General features: G+C 35.6%; 1 protein-coding gene across 2 annotated transcripts in view; it reads left to right on the top strand.

Moving 5' to 3' along the window:
* Positions 1-24653, top strand: part of TBC1D32 (TBC1 domain family member 32) — a 76217-nt gene extending 51564 nt beyond the window's left edge. The window contains exons 18-24 of one of the 2 annotated variants that reach the window (XM_081940259.1): positions 249-332; positions 10321-10387; positions 12453-12568; positions 14179-14333; positions 16869-17009; positions 20492-20680; positions 23906-24653. In XM_081940259.1, the coding sequence (XP_081796385.1) occupies positions 249-332; positions 10321-10387; positions 12453-12568; positions 14179-14333; positions 16869-17009; positions 20492-20680; positions 23906-24025 (872 nt within the window). In that variant the 3' untranslated portion in view covers positions 24026-24653. The remainder of the gene's footprint in view (positions 1-248; positions 333-10320; positions 10388-12452; positions 12569-14178; positions 14334-16868; positions 17010-20491; positions 20681-23905) is intronic. The other variant, XM_081940260.1, reaches the window with a different exon arrangement.
* Positions 24654-25488: the final 835 nt, after the last annotated feature.

Raw genomic sequence — 25488 nt, 5'->3', positions numbered from 1 at the left:
TAACAAATGTTTCCCTTTCAGTTTACACTGAATAGATTGTCAGTGAAGCCATTAAAATTTTAATTTAAATTGGGAATATTATGAATACAAAACTAGATGATAAGTTTTGAATGGTTTTTACTCTGCAAGTATGAATAAACATTCAGTTCAAATTGCTTTCCTCACCTATATGCTTTAATTTAGTTGTTGCTTTGGTTCTGCATTTTATTTTATGGTACTCTTCCTTTAATCATTTTGTCTTATTGCAGATCTGGCAGAATTAATTGAAAAAATTGTGTTGCACCTCTTTGAAATACCATCAGAACATTATTTCAGCAGCAAAGTATATGAAGGTAATTTTCCAATATTATTATTCTGCCTGCATTAGTGAACTAAAAGAAAGATACTTTCCTGTTCAAGCTTCTCTTTTGAAGCTAAATGGAGCTGTGGAGAGAGCATTTCTGGCTTAGGTTGATGTGATTGATTTATATAATACCCATATTGCTTTGGTTGCTTTTAATTCTTGGCCCTAAAACAAAAATATAGCATACAAACATAATATATAAATATATATATATTAACAGAACAATCATTGTTTTTAATGTTAATTGTATTTGAGTAATTTGACCTGAGCCAAAAGTTCAGTTTCTAGGTTACCATAAAAAATACATTTTAATTATTTTTTTAAATAATTATTAATTGTATGCTTGCAATATGTCTGTCTATTCTTCCCTATTAAAGTATAAAAAATACTGAATTGTTTATTGCAGATACAAAAAATAGCAGATACAAGAATTCCAAATAGAATGACGGAATATATAAAAAAAATCTTAGTATGTCTTAATATTTTTTAAAGAAACCTGATAGATTTGAGATTTGCAATGTCAGCAGATTACCTAGTACAGCTAGCATTCATATCCAAGCACATAAACACTTTGGCTAAGTATCAGAACACAAGGAGCATGAGAAGACTTGAGTTTAGTGTTCTGGGGAATAGAATCAATCTGATATGGAAGTGTGTTTCCGGACAGTGCATTGATATTCTATGTTATCATGTTTCTGGAAATGAGAAATTGATTACCTTAAATTACAGTGGCTTTCTAAACCCTTGGGTGGTTAAAATTAAAATAACACTGTTCATCCAGCTGTTCTGAAATCTCTCAGGATTTGAATCCATTAAAATGTGCAAATCAGGAAAAATCACATTAATTTTGAACGAGAGTTTCAAAAGCGAAGGAGAATAATAAGCTCATATATTGACATTTATATAACTGTAGTTTTTAATGGTAATAAAAAAGAGTTAACTCAGGATTGCCTGCCAGTATTGATCTGGAGGAGCACTCTTCTATCTAACTGAGTGAGAATACAGCTTGTTATCATGGGAAAATGTATAAATGACTTGGATGACTTACCTTTATATTCTGCCCAAACAAAATGTTGCGCTGCATACAACTTTGAACATCTCTCCTAGTTTCAAATAATGAAAGTTGCATTACGTATATATGGGAGGAAATTTTGCCTTTTTACATTTCTATTTCATAAGTAGCATCCAACTGACTTCTAGCTTAGTACATGAGGTACTGGGGAAATTAGTGAAGCTATAATATTTATATCTGCCAGTTTTGAATTAAGATATTGTGAAGGGAGGACAACCCAGGTGTGGAACTCTGTTACTTCAAAATGCTTATTAGAGGTTTTACATGTCTTTATAGAGTGGCAAGAAGTAGTAAATTGGAGCACATCTTCCTCATTGGCTGATTTTTATAGACACACACAGAGAGATGTATGCATACATACAAACATACACCAACACACCAACATCACATACAGAGAAAGATTATATTAGTAGTAGTACATTATTGAGTACAATGATTTTATGTAGTACTGACAAAAGATTATAGATACTCCTTGGTTAAGAACCATTCATTCACTGATGGTTCTAAGTTGCAATGGTGCTGAACACTTCTGATTGCTGGCTGTTACAGCAGCCCCACCATCACGTGATTGTGATTTGAGTGCTTGTCAACTTAGAATATTTGCAGTGTCACATAATCACTGGATCACCATTTACAACCTTCCCTGCACAGCTTCCAAAAACAAAGTCAATGAGGAAGCCTGCAGAGAGGGTTGCAAGTTGCTCCTGTTATTTACTCGCACTGCTTCTTCTCCCGAAGAGCCTGCTATGGAGATCTCAGGAATATTGCACTCTTTAATATATATCTGGTTGCAACACCTCACATATGCCATTCTCAAGTAGTGCTGTAGCATCTCATCCTCTGCTCACTTATACTTGTGCCATTGCACTCCACCTGTCCATATTCATATGATGCTGCTGTACCCATCTGGACTTTGTAGCATTCACCTGCCCACTAGGTTGCTTGCAAGCCCCCCAGGACTTACGGTTTTTCTACCACCTTCCCCATTGACTTTGCTTGTTGAAAGCTGCAGAAAGTTGCAAGTTCCTGTCACAGGATGGCCTCACTTAAAAACCCTTGATTCCAGCTTAGCACTGGTAAGTGATTACTACTGCTGAGTGATGCCACATTACTCAGTGGGATACTCCAGACCCAATTGCCATTATTAAGCAAGAAATTGAATTGAAATTGAATTGAATTGAAACTAGGTTGAGTTAGATAACTTAAGCTTTTAACAATAAAGAAAAAAATTAAAAAGTTATGTTAACTATGTTTCCTAAAATGTTAATGTTTATAAAAATAAGATTGCTTAAATTTTACTTCTACAGTTGGGTGTAGTATTGATAAACAAATGTAAAAATAATTTGTTACATAATAATGCCCTCTATCTTAATCTTAATACTTAAAACTGAGGTCTCCCTTGCATTATTACTTATTGTTGTTTGTATTAGAATTGATGTGCTAATTTTCTGCATGGTGGGATTATTTTTACTTTTCTTTGGTTCTGAGATAACATTAAATTTTATGGTCTCTATTTCCCTTTGAAATATATGGTTGAATACCAGTTTCAATAACCAATTTGAGATGGTATGTTCTCTCATTCCTTATCAAAGGATATTTAATAAGTGGTTTCTTTTATGGATCATTATGTTGCAATGTTGAAGGGACTTGTGCATTGCACCGACATCATGAGCTATAGTGTTGACTATATATGTTCCCTAAAGAAACCTATGATGAATATGTTATAGAAAAGCTAAGAGGGAAATGGCAACACATTCTGCTATTCTATAAAAGGGCCAAGTGGGCATTCTAAATTAAATCAAGGCCAACATGATTTCCCCCAGGGTTGAAAGGTCTCCAACAAGCAATTGAAAAAGCGCCTGTATGTATGAGTAATACTAGTGTTTATGATGTGACTGGATTAAATCCAAAAGAATGTCCAGCTCTTGACATTCCGAGAGAGAAATAAAAAAGTTTGAGGTTGCAGAGGTAAGTAGCGCATTGATTCATGGAATGTCAGAACCATAAACTAAGGTGAACTTGTTATGTCACAGCAGATGTATCAAGACTGATTCAGCAAGCTGAAATGGATTGAAATAGAGAAGACAATATAGCAAAGTTCTCTTGCATTAGTTTCTTACTCTGATCTATCTTGTAGGGCTGACAGTAGTGCAGGAGGATGTGCAAATATGATGTAGACAGCTCATACCTTGAAGAAAATGACAATATATATTTTATACATAGTTTTACAAATGCATTCTTACAATCTGATGAGCAAACTGTACCAAATGGATCATATGAAATCAACACAGATCAACGAACTTAGTTGTCCACTATTTGTTTGAGTTCATTGTTCAAGAACTTTTAAAATCTTTTAAATCCCTACCCATGACTACAAGAGCAAGAAATGTAGAAAGATTCACCATAGCATATTCAGATTTTAATCCCAGTCAATAAGGACCTCATGATAGATCACCTAATGTGAAATAATTAAAATGTAACATACATTTTAAAATCACATGATCAGTATAAAGGACTTGCTGTAGAATCATATCTATCACCTCACAAAATCGTAGAAGAAGTGGGATAGCCATCTTTATTAAGAAAAAAGTGCAGCCCTCAGAATGAATCTAGTTTGAGTTCAAGGCAATAAATTACATATTCTAACCATTGAAACAGGAAGCAGAAGTTGAATAGCTCTATGGCAACTTATAATAACACACAAAGATGTCTTTCTAATTTTAATACTGCTAACTCTGAAAGAAAAACAGCAACTGGAATAAGAGGAACATTGGTCTCAGTCTACAGAACAATTCAGGAAATAGAATTTGGCATGGAAATTGAATGGCAAATATCTAACAAAAGATAAAAGAATTCATCGTATTGACATCATTGGATAGAGAGCACTGAAATTAAATTGTGTACTTTCAAGCAAAGCTACATTTAAGTAGAAGATATTGATGATATAAATATGAACTCTTAAAAATGTGAAGAAGCAGTTAGAGACAGCTCTGGTTAGAGTATGTGTATGAGGTCACAAAAAGTTAGAAGTGACTAAATGAGCATTAACAAAATAAGAAATTAGGAAATAAGTCTTCCAAACAATCAGTTTCTGAATATCTTTTTTGCCTATCATTATTGTTGATGCTCCTTGGTTGTATGCCACATTGGCATATGAGGACGCTGGAAATGTTTTAGTGCTGCAAGATGTTCCTGGCAACAGTTATTCATGGTTTTATTACCTCAAGACTGGAATATTGTATTAGATCACTCAAATTTCAGCTAATGTAGAATTCAACTCTGCAACGTGATTGGTGAAAGCATTTTCAAAGCTCTCCCAGTCTTGTGGAAGACAGGTATAGATGACCTCCTCCCTCCTAGACCAAGGCTTTAGGGAACCATTAAAGTAATTGCCCCTTTTTTTCTGAGAAAACTTTGAGGCACAAGTCAGTATCAACGAAAATGAAACTGCCATTGCTTGTAAGCAGATATAAACTCCATGTTTATGGTTTCATTTTATCACAAGACTCAGCAATAATCACATACTTATAAAATATAATGTGTTTGCTCACTTCGGAATTAGTTTTTAAAAGAATATTTTTTCTTTTGTTGACTTCTACAAGTATTTTCATTTGTGTGGTTATTATTTGATTCGCTGGGATTAACTACATCCTCTTAAAGAAAAGATCTGCACTTTTGGTGTTAATCTTTTTTTCCACCCTTGAAACATTCTTGTCAAAGGAACACTTATTTATAATTCACTTTGAAGAGAGGTTTTTAAATGCTGGCTAACTTAATGCTATGTTAGTACTTCGAGCTGAATATGTCTTATTTAATTATATCTAGAGTAGATCATACATATTATTTTCATTTTAAGGTAGTGATAAAATCTGAAGCATCAAGTATAATTTACAGTAATTTTATAAAATTGTGAAATGTCTTCAGCTATGCCCAAAACTAACTAGATAATTCCGCCCCAGGCGCCTGATGGACCCTGAAAGGTTCCTGATGGAACTTGGGACTTTTCCTGAATCCCTTGCTCACAACTCGACCTAAGCCCTAGTGGAAGCCTGGGATAGGGCTTCGGTCGAGGGCATTTTCAGGGCGCTGCGAAGGAGAGTCCACCCCACCCTGGGGTCTAGCTCCGTTGGTGACAGTTCAAACGTTTACGGTTCCAGTTGGTTTGGTTTTTCTTATTGATTTGTTTACATTGTTGGACAGTTCATCGATCTCTCCTTTCCGTATTTCGCACTTATCATTTCTTTCCAATCTAGATTTGCTGTCAGTGTCAACAATTTTCTTATCAATTTCATATGTCTCTGTGTTTTTTTGAACCCTGTCCTCAAATTTCATCATTGTTTTATAAGTATTTTCATCTCTTCCCTCCGTACCTTCTGTATTTTGATCTATAATTTCAAGTCTCTTTTCAATTCTCTCTATGATTATTAAGACTTTTTGAATTTGTAGCATAATTCTTTGCAATGTTAGTCCCTTTTCTTCTTCATATTGGGCCACTTTTCCAGGTTATAAATGCTACCACTAAAACATCCAAGGCTTTTTCTAGGTTTCAAACAAATTCAGTAAAGTTTTTCAGGTCAAATCCTTCTCTTTCCTTCAAAGAAACATCTGTATAAACAAGATGTTTTCCACTGACCCTTTCAGTAAACAAAGCCAATAGCTTTGTATTATCAGATGTTGCCAAACCTCTAGCCTCTAGATGGCAGTGTTCCTTTCCCTCTGTTTTTGCCTCTCTTTCTAAGCTCCGAACTCCGGAAGAGAAGAAAAAAAATGTTTAAAGATTACGATCCGTCCGAGCCTTGCGAGGAAAGAAACTTTTAATCCACAAATACAAAAAATGGAAAAAGTATAGAGGAAGAAGGGGGAAAAAAAGACCAGTCCAGTTTAAAGATAAGAGGCATTTGTAAAAAGTCCAATCATAGAAAACAAACAAAATTAAAGTGAAAAAGATAACACAATAGTTTTTAACCAGGGTTAATTCGCTGCTTGCTTCCTTCTGTCTTCAATTTTATTTTAACTAAGTCTTTTGGATTTTCTCTTCTCTAATAATAAGGATTTTTCTCACCATTTCGACACACTGTCTCCCGTCTTCTGCTTCCATTTTAGGGGTCTATCCCAACCTTCTGCAGCCATTTTGGCTGCTTCTCTTGTAGCCTGCAAAAAGAGCTTTCTCCTGGATCAATCAGAGGCTTTGCAATGCTTCTGAGATCAACAGGACATATTCTTCTCTATCACCGTTCCTTCAGAATGGTTTAGATCCAAAAAGGATCGTCCAGCAACAGAGATATCGACAGCAATCCTAGAGCCCCAAGATTGCATGTCATGTCATAGTGACGTCAAGCCCCGCCTCCCCCTGGACATCAGGATTTTAGAGACGCTTAAGTGGGGCATTGCCAAAAAAAGATTGGGAACCACTGGCCTACATGAAGGAGTTCCTGAAAAAAGCATTGACAATCACCATAGGAAAATGCTTGCCTTATCCAACATATCCTTATCAAAGTTGGAACACACAATTCCTAGACAGACAATGCTTCTGGTTTGGATAGGTACACCTGTTTCAGGAAGGAGAACCTTGTTGCCAGAACAGGGCACAATTTTTTTTCTCAAGGCAAATCTAAGTTACCCTTAGTTTTCTTGAGGCTTTGCGATGCCCCTGAGATCAGCAGGACGTGCCCTTCTCTATCACCGTTCCTTCAGAACGGTTTAGATCCAAAAGGATCGTCCAGCAACAGAGATATTGACAGCAATCCTGGACCCTGAAGATTGCATGTCGTGTCGTCGTGACATCAGGCCCCGCCTCTCTGATGAATCATTTCTTACTCTTGCAGTCATGTATTAGGATTTAAAAGATTTTTAAAAGTTCTTGTACATGAACTCAAGCAAATACTGGACAACTAAGTTCGTTGATCTGTGTTGATTTCACATGATCCATTAGGTAGAGTTTGCTCATTAGGTTGTAAGAATGTATTTGTAAAACTATGTATAAAAATATAGTGTCATTTCCTTCAATATGTCAGCTGTGTGCATCATATTTTAACCTCCTGCACTACTGTCAGCCATACAAGATATATCAGAGTAAAAAACTAATACAGGTCAGTATTACATTTCTTGTAATAGCTATAGTAACAACATTTTGCAAGTCTGATTGTGCTTCACCATTCCCACACTTTATCTAAAGTGAACTAGGGAGGGGGCTTGTCTGAGTCATTTTCTCAAATTATTTACTTGGTCTGCGCTCAAGTTCCACTTATCTGACTCTTGCCATAGTACAGCTCTTCCTCCTGTCCTTCAAGGCCATTTTCTCTTCCCTCCAAGCTACAAACTTTGGAAATGTGTACAATCTAAAGACTTAAATGTTTTTCTAGCTTCATAATAGTCAGGGAAGTTCCAATTGGGGCATTTTAAAATGTGTATTAAATGTCACTCTATCCATATCTAGCTGAAATTTGTCAAGAAGATCATAGTTGCAGTAGGTCTCCAACACTGAAATGAATTTCCTCCTTTTATATCAAAATGTAGAGAAACAGTGTCCAACCTTTACAACTTAAGATTTGTGTACTTCAGCTCCCAGAATTGCAGCATGGCTGGCTGCGGGATTCTGGGAGTTGAAGTCCACAAGTCTTAAGGTGCCAAGGTTGGACACCCCTGATATAGAGCTTCTTTATCAATGAGAGAAGTCCCTGGTATTCCAGCATAAATCTCCTCCTGTAGAAAATGGACAGAGTAGACAGAAATGAGAGAAGGTTGGCTTCTTTTAAATCATGTCAAGAAGGGATAATTCCATTATATTTTTTGCTTACTGCTATCGGGCTTGGAAAAGAATATCGGGAATATTCTTGTTGGTAAATTCTCTGTAAATTCTCCATGGTAGGCATATAATTGATTGTAAAGAGTAAATCATTTGTCCTCCATTTCAAAGAAGCCAATTGGACCCTGAGAGAATTTGTTCTTCAACAGTATAGGGAGCTTTGAAGTTTCTTAGGTTTTGAAAGGATATTTCATTCTTCCTTTTTTTTCAGATACACCGGTCTCTGCCTGAGGCAGAAAATAGAAAGAAATATTTCATGGTTTCATTTTATTGGACTGTATTCCAGTGAACTTTGGGTTTGTTTCTTAGATATTGCTGTGATATCCAAGGTTGAAGAGTGGTTTAATACATAACATCGTTTCAAGACATTCAGGTCCATTCTGCCAAGGTCTAGTTCAAAAGTATTTCATCAAATTTAATAAACCGTTTTAGTGTAGGACAAATAGCCCTCACTGCTCCCTTACTCAGAAGAAAATCCTCCTTATATCCAAAGAAATTTATTTGGGTAAATCAAATCAAGGAATAAATAATAATGAATTGGTATCAACATCATCTGGTATACACATCTGACTCAGAGGTGGGTTCCTATTGGTTTGGACGGGTTCGGATGAACCAGTAGTGGTTTGTGGGCCTGGGTTGCAGAACCGGCAGCGACCCAGGCTGACCACGACCCCGAACCAGTTCCACGGTCACCGCCATTACCGGCACCATCTTTTTTTGGGAGTTCTGTGCATGCACAGAACAATTTCCATTGAACTCTGCATGTGTATGCATCCAGCACGCGCAGCGGCATCCGACACATGCAGTGCACATGCACAAGCGGACAAGAAGTAACACTGGCTAGAACCCACTCCTGATCTGACTACAGCAAATATTTATCAGATTACTATTTGTGTAACATGTAAGGCAAAAGTCAACTCTGACTGTAAAAAGAAAATGAAACAATGTTATAATGCATGTCAGTCAGACAGAATGCCTTCTTACTCTGCTCATGGTTTCAGAATTAAGGAGGATTAGAGGCTGTTTTAAAGGCACAATTATTATTAAAATGTTTGTGCACAAGTATCAGTTTTGTATTATTTTTATTTCATTTTAAACTACATCCATTCACTTCCGCTTTAAATCCTTTTCTTGAATTAGACAGCTTGGGAGCTGCTACTCTAGGGTACTTTATTGTTTCACTGTTTAGTCTGACAGTTCACAGGTACTGCAGCCTTTGTTTAAGAAAAATGACTTTCTTTATGAGCCTTGAAACCTACAGTAATTTGGGACATTTTAATGAAACTAATCTCACATCAGGTTTTTTTGAAATCAAGTATCACAACATGAATATACCAAATATGTTTTCTATGCATCACAACTGCAAAATGGTTGTAGGAGGTTATGCTAGTCTTCTGATCAAAATAAATATTTGATTGGTTGTGGGAGGGCCTCCTAAACTAAGGTCTAGTTTCTATTGTTTTGCAAAAGGATGAAGAAACTGTAAGATTAATAGGGCCAATTAATCCGGACATGCTTTGGGGCTATTAAAAATTATATTTAAGTACTACCATGTTGGATCAGGGATTCAGTCATAGGATCCTATTATATATACTTAGTTGCAAAAGTTCTCCTTCAGATTGTTTTGATGATTTAAATTGCAAACTTTGCAGCATGTAAACTGCGTATAAAATGCAACACAACTAACAACAGCGTTTACAGCATATAAGTATTTGCTCAGAATACATGACTGGAATAATAATCAAAACACTGTTTTTCACATCCATTTCTTCCACGAGTAGTTTTGCTCATACTGTTTTATATAGTTACTCTGGGAGAAGTAAACTGTGATTTAATAGTCCTTTATATCTAACTTAAAATTGGAAGTTGTACTGAGTACAGTTGTTAAAAGTAAGGCCAAAGGTAGTTAAATGTGTATTTTACTGTGATAATAAAAACTAAATTTCTTTCACTTCATGCATAATATATAAAAATATATCACACACACCCTTTTAAAATATATCTTAGCTGAACATTAGTAAATGTACTTATGTTTTTAGTTAAAATGATTATGAAAATTTTTATTTAGCCTTTGTATGTTTTTTCCCTTTTTGTTTTCAGCTGATGTAAATATGGAGATTAAAAACCTTACAGCAATTCAGCAACTTGGTATTAAAATGACAATAAGGTAATTTTCACTGGAATATTTCATATGGATATTTATAATAGGCTTCACTTTTCTGATTATTTCCATGAGTTGATGTGAAAAGGCATTATTTTAAAGATAATGGCAGTGAACTATATAAATGCTTGTAATATTTGGCCAGAACCCTGCACCTTTAAGGAATCTGCTAATTGTGTTCCTTGAATAAACATTGTGCTAAACATGATTGGATTGGATTGGATTTATTAGATTTATATGCCGCCCTTCTCCCAAGGACTCAGGGCGACGTACAGCATTAAAAAACACATAGTACAAAAGTTAAAAGGAAATTATATTTGATATAATATATAATATGATTATTAAATGATATAATAAATACAGTCCTCCAAGTCCTTTGAGACAAGCAGGCTGAATGACAAAAACTAAAACAACTCTTTAATCAAATAATAGTAGTATGCTGTGTTTTGACTAATGAATGTGAGTGATTATATCACTGAATATTGTAAAATAATAGTCCAGAATTTTTCAGGGAGAATCTGCAAATAAACATTGAATATTGATATTGTTTGGTTCAATTATTGGGGCTGGTAAAGCATTCAGTAGGGACGCCAAGCAAAGCACATGGGCACAAAGGACTCTCGCTGGAGCATTAGAGTAGCTATATCCTTTGGAAAATGTACCTGCGTTTGTGTATATGAAAAGCCTTTCTACAGGATCTGCCTGCAAGGCAACTGTGCATGCATATATAGATTCAGGCAGCTGCTGAGGCAGCTCTGCAAGACTTCCAGGTAATAGAATTACCTTTTAATGAAGGATTTGTGATTTTAATAGTGATTTCTTGGATTTAATCTGAACATGTGTAGAAGGAATTTACAAACTATTTATCCTCAGTAGCAGATCAGTGTGCTCTAGGAGAAAGCAGGATATCTAGAAACATTAAAATGACTTTCCCTTGAAACCCACAGTTCTAAAGCCCACTGGAGACTACTACTTATTATTTCATTGTATGCAGACACTGTATGAAGCATTTGTGAGCAATCATTGTCTTCTCCTTGCTCTGGAGAGAATTTCCAAGGAGCTAATCCATTCTCCGCTCCATGTTCTGCCATAGTCAGTTACACTCTTGCAGAACCATTTTCAGTCCAGCTTTGCCTCCCCTCCATTGCTTTAATCTTGTTATAAGAATGACAACAATTTCATTTATTTGTTCATTCACTTATTTATATATCATATTTATGTGGCTGCCCATGTCACAAAACATGACTCTATGGATATACAATAAAAAATCATGAAACAACAACATTGAAAAACATTCTGCATTTAAACGTAAATACTATTATTAAAGAGAGCATGTTATAAAAATAATGAACAATGAAAAGGTGATTTCTCAGGGGCAAAGTAGAACAATAGATAATAATTGCTGAAAAATATTAGAACCATCACCAAAGCTACAAAGCTAATTTTTTAATCTACGAATATAGCAATAATCATAAAGATCATAATTTTCATGTTCAGAAAAATAAATTCACACACCTTAGCTATTTGAAATTTTAATGAGGAGCCTAAAGGAGCCTCAGCTTTCTACGTCCAGTCTTTCGGAATGTAGATAAGGTTATGCAGCAGGATTACTTATTTAGTCACTCTTTATTTAAAGCCTTTTAACCTTATTTTTTATCTAAAATAACTCCCAAAATAGCTTTTCTTAGAAGTCTCACAAGAGAAATATTATGGGAAGGGAGGAAGGGTTAAAAATGAAGATCAGGCACTTAGATGTCAGTTCATTTTACAATCTCTTTGGGCAAACACTTCAAATAGCCTAATGGACTTCTTTAATGGGACAGCTGGTCCCTCCAGAAGAAGTCATGGGCTAGGCTCTCCCCCTCTGTTTGGCAATGTGCTAGAACAGTTGGTAGCATACATCCAAGAGATCTTGTCAAGGCTGTTTTATAAGCATATTACAGATTGTTTCTTCTCTTAAGACATCTTACCTATGGTCAACAAATGTTGACATTAATATTATATACTTCTTCCGTTTAAAAAATAATTAAAAAGTGTTTTGCTTCTACTTAACAGTTTATTTCTTTTAAAGCTATGGTAAACATTTGAATCTGCTGAAGGAGAATGCAGAAAATGATCTACATCAAGTGCTAATCTACTGTGAGAAATATTTGAAACAACAGAAAGTACCTTTAAGGAAATCATTACGTATCCTTTTGCTGTAATAAGGTAGAGTTGACCAACTGTTTTGTCAGTAAAGGTTTTCCTGTCCAGTTGTGTCCAACTTTAGAGTGTGGTGCTCATCTCCATTTTCCATGGTCATGTTGCCAGAATAGCTATATGTAAAAGGTGCACGGAACACTAGTACCTTCCCACCAAAGTGATACCTCTTAATCTACTTGCATTTGCATGCTTTCAAACTGCTAGACGGACAGGAGCCTAGAGCAAAGACTGGGAGTGCACCCCATTGTGTGACACTTAGGTCTTGAACCTGGGCTGTTGGCTTTCCAGCTGACAAGCTCAGCATTTTTCACAGTTGAGCCATCACATCCCCATTTTGTTAGTATAATTGTCCAAATCATTCATTGTTTTCTTAAATTTTACAATAGTTGCTTATAATTAATAAAACTAAACATTGATTGATTGATTGATTGATTGATTGATTGATTTGATTGATCATATGATTATCTGCCATCAAGTCATTTTCAGCTTTTTGCCACTACATAGATTTTTTCCTATGGAAAAACAGATCCAGTTTTTATGAAATATATTCATGTTGGAAGGAATTACATTTCTTTTTGGAAATTACATTCTTTTTCACCCATTCCTCTGTAAAAATAGATATATAACTGTGCTTCAAATGTGGGTTCACTATTGGAAAGAATGGGGTGCCACATAATTGTAAGATGTAGGTGATCCTAATTTGATCTGAGTTCTGCAATCAAGTTTATCTCTATAGGGGCAGATACAGTGAAAACAGTGTTTTCTTTTGTATCTGGGACAAAACATCCTTGCTATTCCATTGTGTTTCTTTTGAAATAAAACTTGAAGCATTTCAAGTGTTTCGGGCTCCAAAGGTATCATTATTTAAAGCATTTCAAATACACCAAACTTTCACATTTCAAATTTACTGTGGGAAACAATTGAAACTTGAAAGAAGCCACTTGTTTTTTGTTTCTATAATTGGAAGTGAAAAACGTAGGGTGGAAATCCATGTTGGCTGTTGACTACCTCCCAATCTACAAGAAAAAAAGGCCAAAGAATGTGCGTAGGGTGAGATAAAGCTGTTGGAAAATTCAGACCAGGGTGTTCAACCTCCAAAAACCACCATTTTTTTCTTTTTGCCAACAATTTATATTTTGTCATGTTGACCTTTCTTTTTCTAATCTATCGTGATGTTAGTAGAGATGCAGGGGCTCAGTGACTAAGACGCTGAGCTTGTCGATCAGAAAGTTTGGTGGTTCGAATCCCTAGTGCCATGTAATAGAGTGAGCTTCTGTTACTTGTCCCAGCTTCTGCCAACCTAGCAGTTCGAAACCATATAAAAATGCAAGTAGAAAAATAGGGACCACTTTGGTGGGAAGGTAACAGCATTCCGTCCACTTTCAGCATTTAGTCATGCCGGCCAATGACTATGGAGAGGTTTTCAGACAGCATTGACTCTTCGGCTTTCAAATAGAGATGAGCACTACCCCCTAGAGTCGGGAACAACTAGCGCATATGTGCGAGGAAGACTTTACCTTTACTTATTGTGATGTTTGCTAATTGTCTACAATGGAGAAGACAAAAACATTGGAATTCCTTAATTATTCTTACAGGTAATCAGCAGGATGGATACGTATGCTACGACTGGTTTGTATCGTCTGTGTTTCTAATAATGATGGGAAACCGAGAGAAGACATTAACATTTCTCCACCAGTTCTCCTATCTCCTTGTTTCAGCCTTTCTTTGGGCACCACGGCTGCATAATTCTGTAAGATTTCGAAGGAAACGTAACCTTGACAAATTGCTTTGAGCATTTTTAGTGAATGCTTATTAATTTAGCCTCTTTAAAAGGACACTCACTTAAGGACTTTCCAACTGGATATTTCATCCGTACAAACGTACTCCCATGCAAAAATAATGTGGATTTGACACCAGCTCGTTTTCTAACAGGAGGGGAAAATAGACCGATATCAATTATAGTTATTGGATTTTAAAATGAGAAGTAAGACACACTTTATTAGCAGTGTTAAATTGTGTGCAGGCAGAGAGAGCTATTCAGTGCCCTTTTATTACTATTGCTCTGTGTATTGTTTTCGTTCTCTAGATTATTAATTTTTGTTTTATTATACCATAACTAGGCACTGCAGGTAGTCCTTGACTTATGACCACAACTGAACCCAAAATTTATGTTGCTAAGTGAGGCATGTATTAAGAGTATTTTGCCTCATTTTACAACTTTTCTTGTCACAGTTGTTAAGTGAATCCCTGCTGTTGTTAAATTAGTAGCACGGTTAAATGAATCCGGCTTCCCCACTTACTTTGCTTGTCTGAAGGCTGAAAAAGAAGAGAGAGAAAAGCTGGACAGAGGGGGAATCAGAATCAGTACTCATGTCTTGTCATTATTTTGGCATTTGAAATAGTGAGATTTTTTAAAGTTAGTATCATTAAACAAAATACACAATGTTTCAAATGTTATCATATACTTTGCCCCTATTTGGAAAATTAAGGATTTTTTTCAGTATCCAAAAGTTTTAGCATATTCTGAATGCAAAATGGAAGGAAGAAACCTAGAGACCTTGCCTTTACGTAATCTATGAGAAACAAATGAAGATTCCCCTACCCCAAAACTCAAAAAGGCATCTTCTTAATAGCATGTCTTCTAGAAATGTCCAACTCTATAGTAGACTTGGTCTACCCAATGTTCTTTCCCATTGTGATGCCTTAGTATTTTAGAAAATCATGGTTCTAATCCAAGGCTTCTTCGACATTAAGAAAATTCTAGTGTTGGTGTTTTGTCACCTTTAAACATATGCTATGATTTTATATAGGTGTTCAATACTTTGCTTCGGTTAAAGTTTAAAAAATAAAAAATAAAATCTAATGTTAAAATGAGTAGTAAAATGGGAAATCCATAACCACATTACTGTTATCCCTTTCTTTACTTTAAAAGTGGATCTCACTATGTCTGCTTGCCTTGGATCGGCCCTGCCCTGAGTTGATTTCTGGGTTAAATCCTAGAGATAAGAATAGAACAGATGGTACCTAGTTCTCTCCCTATCCCTTTAACTCAAAGCAACTTTAAGTAGCTGAATGTCTATGGAGATTCTCAGTCATCCAGGTCATGGTTGTCCCAAAGGAGGTTTTTCAAGAGGCAACTGGACTTTGTGGTTTTTCTTTGAAGATGTTTCGCTTCTTATCCAAGTTGTCCAGTTGTCTTTTGTTTAAATAGCTGAAGGTTTAAAATGGCTGTCCTGTATGGGTGGGTGGGTAGCAGTATAAAATATTCCTCCACATCATGGCTTTTAAGCAAATCTTTTTATTTTTAGCAGCAACCAATTATCTTCTGCTGGCCTGCAAGATGCCTGGGAATTGCATCTTCCTGCCAGTTGCAAGGAAGTGCTTGCTTAATGACCCACACTTAATGATGGCAATGTGGATCGCAGGGATCCATTATCCCTAAGCAATAGGGATTGCATCACTTAGTGATGGAAATATATGAAAGTGTACAAGTAAAAATGGTGCTATGGTGTCATGTATAACTTTGTAAGGAATTCAGGGGCACATATTTTGGTATTGGCAATCATTTGGCTTGGTCTAGTTTTACTCTGGGCCTGAGAAGGGATAGAAATGGGGTTCTTAGTTTCCTTTCTACAAGAGGGGAAGGAGAAGAGGTGTATTCCTGCTGTTCTCTCCATCTAATTCTCCATGTCTGATAACTCAATACTCTGGGATTTTCAGGAGACTACACAGAGGATCAGAAAAGAAAATTAAGTTATGAGTTGATATATGCACATCTTTGTTTCAATTTGTTTTTCTGACACATTATAATGGCTTCAGGTCTTAATTGCATATAATATGCAAGACATTCCTAATGCCTTTGCTTATCTGAATTTGGAATAGAAAGCAGCATGGAGTGCTTACCTTTTCCCTGCCAAAAAGCTCATTCAAAACGACTCTCTTTTTCCCCCCTCTGGCAGTAGAGGGGTTCATAGTTGTTTTGCATATTCATTTGCAACCTCTTAACTATCTCTGCAGTAAATGAAAATATTCCTTTACTGCCAAGTAAATTGAAAATCAAGTGAAGAAAAGAATGCTCATGAACTAGTATCAATAATAATTAAAAGCTAGAAAATGTTGCTAACATTTGTCATATATTATGATGAAGGTTTCTGTTTTTTTCTCGAACCCAAATTATTCCTTTTGAATTCTCCAAGAACAGAGCCAGTCTATGAGTAATAGTAACAAGCTGCTCCAATTGCTGTGTAATAAGGAACCATTTTGTGTGTGTTTTTCCAATGGTTAGATACATCTGCCTGTAGACACAGCAGCATCTGGCATCCATCCAGTCTACTTCTGCAGTGCTCACTATGTTGAGATGTTGCTGAAAGCTGAATTGCCACTAGTTTTTTCTGCTTTCCATATGTCTGGATTTACATCATCACAGGTAATAAGAAAAAGTAGCCTTAGGGATTGTCTTAAATGTACCAGTGAAAAAGACTTTTGCATAATTGTAACCAAAGTGATACCCTTTTCAGTAATGTGATCCTATAATGTTACTGAGTTCAAAGGAGCTTACTGTTTTTTAATAGTAATTTTATTAAAAATTACATTTGCAATGATAAAAAAACTAATACAAGCAAAACAAAAGTTAAAAGTAGATGATGCAGAAAAAAATTGAAAAGAAAGAAGAATATAGTAAATACAAAAAATAAATATATAAAGAAATGACAAAAAACATGTATAAAATACATGACATTTTTCCCATATTCCATATCTAACCTATAAACAAATCCTTAAAACCTCATTTCAATCTTGATCATCAAATGTCCATTCAGAATTACTGAAAATAAAAAAAATACTTATTTTAGCCTTGATAAAATAAACCGACTTCATATTTCTTCTTTTAACAATCTTGATGTTTAGTCTCTTCAAATAATGTCCTAGAACTTGATTTCTTTTCATTTTTTCTTTGTCCCTTCTCACAAAATTCTTCAAAGCCTTAACAAGCCTCTTTTGTAAATTCAAAATTACCCAGGTCACTCTTTTGGTGTATTACTTGTACAGATGTTTTAAGTATGAAAGCATCAACTGATTTCTTTTGTATATCCAGTGTAGCATCTTTTGCTGTATGATTCTTGCAACCTATCATTTTTAAATACACTTCTGTGTATTTTGTTCTTCTTGCACAGCTTCTTTTAAATACAGTCTGCCTATAGAAGCAACTTCTCAGTCCATTTTCAAAAATATCCTTCAATTTGGCCAATGTTAAAATATTTTGCTTCCTTCTGAATTAGTAAATCAAATTTAACTGTTCTCCTTTCATTGTAATCTTTAGTTTCTAATTCTCTCTAGTGGAAAAATCCCATCCTACCATGTCATTTTTAAAGCATTCAAAACAAAAACATTTCTCCACAAAACGGATTCTTATAATTAATTCCAAAATCTTATTTCAAATCTGTCTGGACTCTTAGTCCATTTGGTATCTTTCCAAAATGAAATTTGTTTTGTTATTTATTCCAAAATAAAAAAGAATTAAGTCCTTAAACTTGTAGCTAAACTTCTTTTACTAAGATAAAAGAAAACTCATCTGGTGCTATAGCACTTAGGCTTATATCCCGCCCAGAGTGCTTTACAGTACTCTCTGAGCGGGTTTACACTGTCATCATATTGCCCCCAAAAATCTAGGTCCTCATTTTACTGACCTTGGAAGGATCAAAGTCTGAGTAAACCTTGAGCCAGTCAGGACCGAACTCCTGGCTATGGGCAGAATTAGCCTGCAATATTGTGCCACCACTGCTATAAAATATGTTGATCCAAAAGTTCCTACTAATTGATAAACAGTTTACAAGCAATTTCTGAAAATGACAGGAGTAGGAAGTATTCGAACCACAGTCAGTACTTTCAAAAGGATACTGGATTCCAATACTTCCTTCTCCTGCCTTTTTCAGAAATGACAGTGCTCCAGACAGTTGCTCCTTGTGAGGAGAATAGCAGTCTCCTATGGGTTTAAACTCTGGGAGACTGCTATTCTCCTCACAAGGAGCAACTGTCTGGAGCACTTGTGGGCAATCTCAAATCCTCTCCTTCTCTGGAGAAGAATAACAAAGAGCTGGTCCTTCATTTGTGGATCTTCATTCAGCTGCAGTCCTTAGCTCCACTTTTAGCGTAACTGTCATCATTTTGCTATTTCTTTCTCAACTGTCAAAAGAGCTTACTTTCAAGTAAGTTTCACTTGTAGAGGTGAAATCACTTTATGCCTGGGGTTGTAAGAGAACCTGAGCTGGAAATTATAAAGAAAAGAACAATTATAGAATAATTCATCAAATTCTTAAATATACACCAGTGGGCACAACTCATAGTATAAATTAAACTTATTTCTGGTGTGTAATCAGCAGGGAAATCCAACTGTGAGCCTCCGAAATAGCATTATTTTGCTTGCTTGAAAATTAAAAACATATCATAGGTGGCTTTTCTTTGTAATGTTTTGCTGTTACACAGCAGCATGCAGAATTGATCAGCATTCAGTTTGAATCCATATCCTGGTCTATGCCCACCTCAGCCCTAATGTCTTACAGAATATATCTTATGAACTCACTATACTATTTATATACACAATAATTAGTTACACTGAGATCCAAGCATGCATGATTAAAGTTACCAGGGAAATTAATTTTGCCTAAAATTGAATTGTATCATTATTAGGTTCCTTGACAACAAATATATTTGTCACAGTGTCATTTATACTTATGGGGTTTTTTTTATTTCCCTTTTTGGCAAACCACTCTTAAATTAATTCAAAATTTATCTGAAAGTTTCTTTCTGCAGTCAAATTAAAGTATTGTTTTTGGGTGTGAATATGTAGGGCAGATTAACCAAATAGTAATAGTTAAAGAAAATGTGCTAGAGTTTAAATATGAAAGATAACCATTCTTTTTTAAAATCAGTTTATAAGCACTGTTTGTCAGATTTATTGAAAAAGTATAGAACTCTTCTTCATTGAAACACATATTAAACTAATACAAATACTACTATAAAGATTCCAAACAATAATTTTGGTGTAATGTAGAAGGTTTTTTTGTTCTAGCTATGCTTTAAAAGGATAGTAACTGGTTTTTATGCTAAGGTGGAGACCTACTTAAGCCTATGCTTGACAGATGGGAAGGATGCCGAAAATTATGATGCAAATACTCATGCCCAAATTTAAGCCTGCTCAATGGCATAGGAATCTGTGTGGACAACAGTAAATGCAAATCACAGAAGATGTGCCTCCTACCTCTGAACATTATAGGATGGCTATTATAGGGAGCTGTGCCTTCTCCTAAATGTAATGGGACAACATAGATCCTATCTGAGCCTTTATAGGGATTTCTCATCTACCTTCCTTCAAAACTTCCCCTTAAGACCTACTTGGTCCCTCCCTTCAGTGATTTCTAAGGCTTTTCTGAGGGGGGGAGGAGAGAGAGATTTATTTATTCATTATTTATTTGATTTTTTTTATCCTGCTTTTATTACTTTAAAAGTAACTCAAGGTGAATATAATTAATACTTCCTCCTCCAATTTTCCCCACTGTTTTAATCAATAAAAGAACATGAATTCTTTTGTTTATATTCCTGATGCCTTGTTCTCTTTCTCACCTCCAGGAAAATGGAGGGCAGCCTACAACAGAGAGTGAGGAAAAGTTGTATTTAAACAAATTACTCTCAGTAGTGATATGGCCAGTATGGAAAAACCATTTCTTTACTAGAAAAGAATAAAAATACTTTGTCACTAAAATTGGATTAGATTAGAATGATCCACATATGGAATGCTTAAATAAGACTTAAATGAATAGTAGAATACGGAATTAGTCAGAAATGTTCAACTTGTGCTAACATAAAATACGATGAAGATAATAATGATGATTTTTAAAAAAAATATTTTTCTAGATCTGTCAGCAGTGGCTCACACAGTGTTTCTGGAATTATATGGACTGGAGAGAGATTTGTCATTATATTGCCATTTGTATTTTCCTTGGCCCAGATTACCAGATATATATGTGCATATCTGTGTTTAAACATCTGCAACAAGAAATCCTTCAACACACCCAGGCTCAGGACCTTCAAGTTTTTCTTAAAGTAATTGCTTCTTTATCTTTTTGTTGGACTGGACAATCTTTTGGGGCATTGGTATCCATACATGGTTGGGAGGGGTCTGTGGTGAAAAATGGCTGAGTTGTTGTTACCATTTTTTTCCCTCAATAGATTAGGGAAAGCGCTTTTTAAAATACTATTTGGATTAGAATTTACAAATGTTTTTGTTTTTTCTTCCTTTAAACTGGGAAGCTATTGTTTGGTTGCTGTCTTTGGCAGTCAGGTCAGAGGGGGACTTCAAAAGACCTGTGAAAAACAGGATGCCCAATTCTCTTTTTATGGTTTACAAGTCTTTGAAATTAGTCATTTGGAGACATCAAAAGCAAATGTTTTATAATGGTAATTTTCAGCCGGTTAATTTTTATTTATATGCTTCTCTATTGACAAAAAAGAAACATATTAGTGCTTCACAGCAAAAAGTGCATAAGATATCTATATCACATGGCACAGATTCTTGTTAGTTTATTCTACCAGGAATGAGCTATAGATCCAAAAACCAAACATAGTGACTTTGACAGACATTGAATCAATTATCTCCTCGTGGAATTTTGGCTGACTCCATTAGAAGTAAAACATTGGTTTAAATAGGTCTTTGAAATTCTGATCCAACAAGACAACTTTTAATGTTCCTAATGCATTTAGACTGTGCATCAAGTATGCAAAGAAAAGGGTGTAGTACATTAACTCTACAGAACTGATAGAATTTTTGTTATCTTTTTTGTAAAGAACTCAACAGTTTGTACTTCTATTTGTGGTTATGGGGTGTTGGGGGTGTTGGTCTGTTTATTGAAGAAACAAAATCACAGGTAAAAAAACTGTTTTTAAAAATTACTGGATTAAAAAGAAAAATTGGAAAAAATAGAAGATGATTTTTTTTAAAATGGAAGGTTGTGTTTGTATTTATACTGAGTATATGGTATGCGTCTATATATGTACAAACATATGCATGGACTTATGGAGAAATACCAAGATTCCTGTTCAGCATTTCTGCCCAGTTTGATGATTGCGGCTAACCACTAGGACCATAAACTAGACAGAATTGGACACTTGGTTAGTACTCATAATCATAGGCAACAGCAAACACCTTCCATGAGGTTGCCAAGACATTGGTTTCAATACTGAGCATTGCTTTAGGGTGACTTTATACTTTGCTCAGTAACTTTATCAAGAATGTCATTTATATGGATGAAAGTAATATAAAGAAAAAAACATTGGATGGGGAAGGGATGATTTCTCTCATACAAACTACATGGTCCATCCTGGAATGTATCTCCCCCCGCCCAACCCTTTCCTGGAATGCACAGATCTAAGAATTCCCCAGCTGATTTTCCTATATTTTCCAAAAATTCATGCATCTATAGAAAATAATTTCATTGAACAGGAAGTGGTTGATCAACACCTTGAAAAATATATGGCCAGGCATTTTGATTATATTAAAAATAGTGAACCAGGTGAGTGGAATTCCCTTACCTAAAGCCTTTTCTTGAGATCATGTATTGTCATCAGATGATCAGGGTTGAACAGACAATTCCTGTTCCATAGCTCATTCTGTTCTTTATCAGTTCAAGAAAGGAAATACTAATTTGTAGGACTACTGTCTTACCAAGAGCTTGTTGAAGAATTCTACTTTAGTGCTGACCTGTTCTAGAGAAGAAGTGAATATGTCATTTTGTGATTGTTAAATTGGGTAGTATATTTTCCCCTAATCCCTCTCCTCTCCTCTCTCCCGGGTTCCTAATGTGGGATTCATATTTGTCTTTTTATCTTTTAAAATCTTTTAATTGAATATAAAACTAAAATTCCAAGCTTGACTTTTGTGTATGAAAAAGAAATGACTTCACGTTTGTAATTAGCCCAATAGGCAGAGTAATATTTTTAAATAAGAAAAATCAAATTAATTGTTAAAGCATATTATTAAGCCTCTGTCTATCTATAACAGCCTTATCATATGAATGCCCAAGTATTCCATTAATTTGGTATCTTTGACATTAATTTTAAAATACAGTGGCAGAATTTTAGGTCTCATCATGTAGTAGGTGACAATATACCAGAGCAACTCTCCTTATGTTAACATCTGATGACAAGCTGTCAAAACTTCATAGTTCTTAAGATACAGAGGCCAAAGTATAGGTCAGACTTGTAAGGCTCTCATTAAAACGCACGGAACACAATTGGGAAGAGCAGTTTTTATATTCTATAAAAGAAAAATATTTGAAGAAAAAGCACAGAATCCTGATTTAATTGACTTGGCAGGGTTGACGAATCAAATCCACAACATACTGATTCCAGTTGAGGCTTAATTAAACCACTCTGGATTTAGCTGGTTAGGGATTACACTCTTAAGAATATAATATTTGTATTAAAATAAACAATGCTAACAATATAAAAGCAAACCAATGCATCATTAAAATGGCTATTTACCTCTAGCTCTAGCTCTGGATACGAATTGGTTGCAAATGAGCTTGTCTATTCCTATCTTAAGCCACTCAGCCATCTTCCATTTTAATGGAATTCAGATGAGCATTGTAACAAAAGAACATCTGTATCTATATTGGTGACTTCCATTATACCTTGGTTTTGCATACAAATTTCCCATGCCTTATTGAAGCAAGTGACTACAAAGCTGTCAGATAACAGGAATATTAATTGCTTTATGATTTTAGGGAACAAAAACTTTCAGAAAGGAAAATAATCCTGCTCCAGGTTGACTCAGCCTTTCATTCTTCCAAAGGGGGAAAATTAGGATCCAGATTGTTGGGAGCAATATGATGACTCTGTAAACCGCTTAGAGAGGGCTGTTAAAGCACTATGAAGCGGTATATAAGTCTAAGTCCTATTGCTATTACCCATTATACCACTGATTCTATTATACTACTGATTCGAATCCTTATTTGTTCCTCATTAGAAGTCTTGACAGTTCCCTTCTCCCCCCTCCCCCCTCTTTCTCCGCCCCCCCTCTCTCTTTCTTTCTCTTTCTCCTATAGGACTGAAAGGTCTAGCTTTCTCTGTTGACATAATGTTCATTTAGCATGTTAAATTCCCCAAAGTACCAATTAATAGGAAAAAATTAAATAAATATTAATAGTAAATATTAATAGGAAAAAATAAAATTAGCTTGTTTTGAAAAATAGAATTTCTTAACTTACTATCACATTCTGCGGTTTTGTTTTTCCCTCCTCTGATAATACTTTTCTTCTGTACAATGTGCAGGAAGAAGCACTCCATGGATTTCAGGTGAATAATTACGTTGAGTATATGGAAAGCTTGGCTCAAACCTACCGACCAATTCTATTAAGAGACATGAGGAATATTGGAGTGCCAAGCACGTAAATCAAGCAGATGAGCACATCATTTCAAATTTTGGTTATGTACTTTAAGGGGGCAGTGATTGTTTTATTTCCTTCTCCGTAAAAAAATGTATTCATTGTTGCTATCCTTGCAGCCAAATCAATAAGGTTTTTCAGCATACCATTTTCACAAGACAACATCCTCTAAATTGGATCATTTGAAAAATAATGTGTTTTTCTAGCCAGGTGTCATTATTTGTTTACAGTTGGTTTCAGAAACTAGCTTTGAATTACTTAAATGTTCTGTTTATATTTTCCGAGAAGCAGTGTCTATACTATTAAACTTGGCTTCCTAACATTTCTAAATTGCTGAAGGTTCAGTAGTAAGGAACGGTAATTTGAATGTGCACATAACTTTTGAGCGCTACAAAAATTATCTTGGGAGGTCAAAAAATAAAATACAGAATGGCTCAGTTTGAAGTGAAATGAAAGGTTTGTTATTGGTTTTTGCTGTAAATATTTTTTAAAATAGTACTGTACACTCTAAAGCATTTACTTGAAGTTGTAGAAGGGAGTACATTAACACTTCTGTAGATCTGTTAATACAAATGTAGATTTTATTCTCTGTTTTATTGAAACTAAATGTAAAAAAATAAAACTTTGGGAACATGCACGAATATTGGTAATATGTTTATTTGATCTTCAGTTATGCTATCAACAGACCTGTTGAGAATCATTATGAATCTGTAGGTATCCATCATGGTACATTGAGGAATTGTGCCTGTTTGATAGCATGAGTCCTTTGGAAGAAGTTAAAATTTTTGTCCAGAATGAGTGAGAAGCTTCAAATGAGTTCTTTTCTGAACCCTAAGTTGTTTATAAGAAGTAATTAACCAAAGCAAAACCCTAGGTCATTGATGGCGAACCTATGGCACGCGTGTCATAGGTGGCACATGAAGCCATTTGTCAGGGCATGCGAGGTGCTGCCTTGTCAGCTGGCCAGCGCGCATGTGCATGCTGGCCAGTGGAATTCACCCTTTTTTAAAGCCAATTTTCACCCTCCCCAGGCTCCAGAGGTTTTATAGGAGCCTGGGATAGGCGAAAAGAGCCTCCCCTCCCCCCCCCCCCCCCCCGGAGGCCTTCCAGAGGCTTCATGAACTTCCCTGAAGCCTCCGGAGCACAAAAAACTGTCCCTACGGGCAAACCAGAAGTTCAGGAACAGACTTCCTGTTTGCTCAGAGGGTCGTTTTGACTGCTCCAGAGGCTTCAGGGAAGCTTCCCGAAGGTCCCTGAAGCCTTCGGAGCACTCAAAACGACCCTCTGAGCAAACCGGAAGTCCGGTTTGCTCGGAGGGTCGTTTAGACTGCTTTGGAGGATTCAGGGAAGCCTCCTGAAAGTCCCTGAAGCCTCCGGAGGGCTTCCGGGGGGGCAGGGGAGGCTGTTTTCGCCCTCCCCAGGCTCCTATAAAGCCTCGAGCCTGGGGAGGGCGAAAAAAGCATGCAAAAA

This window comes from Natrix helvetica, assembly GCF_964273705.1.
Source record: "Natrix helvetica genome assembly, chromosome: 2".
Classification (NCBI taxonomy): Eukaryota; Metazoa; Chordata; class Lepidosauria; order Squamata; family Natricidae; genus Natrix; species Natrix helvetica.
Note: the sequence above shows the minus strand (reverse complement) of the source record. Positions and strands in the feature narration are given on the sequence as shown.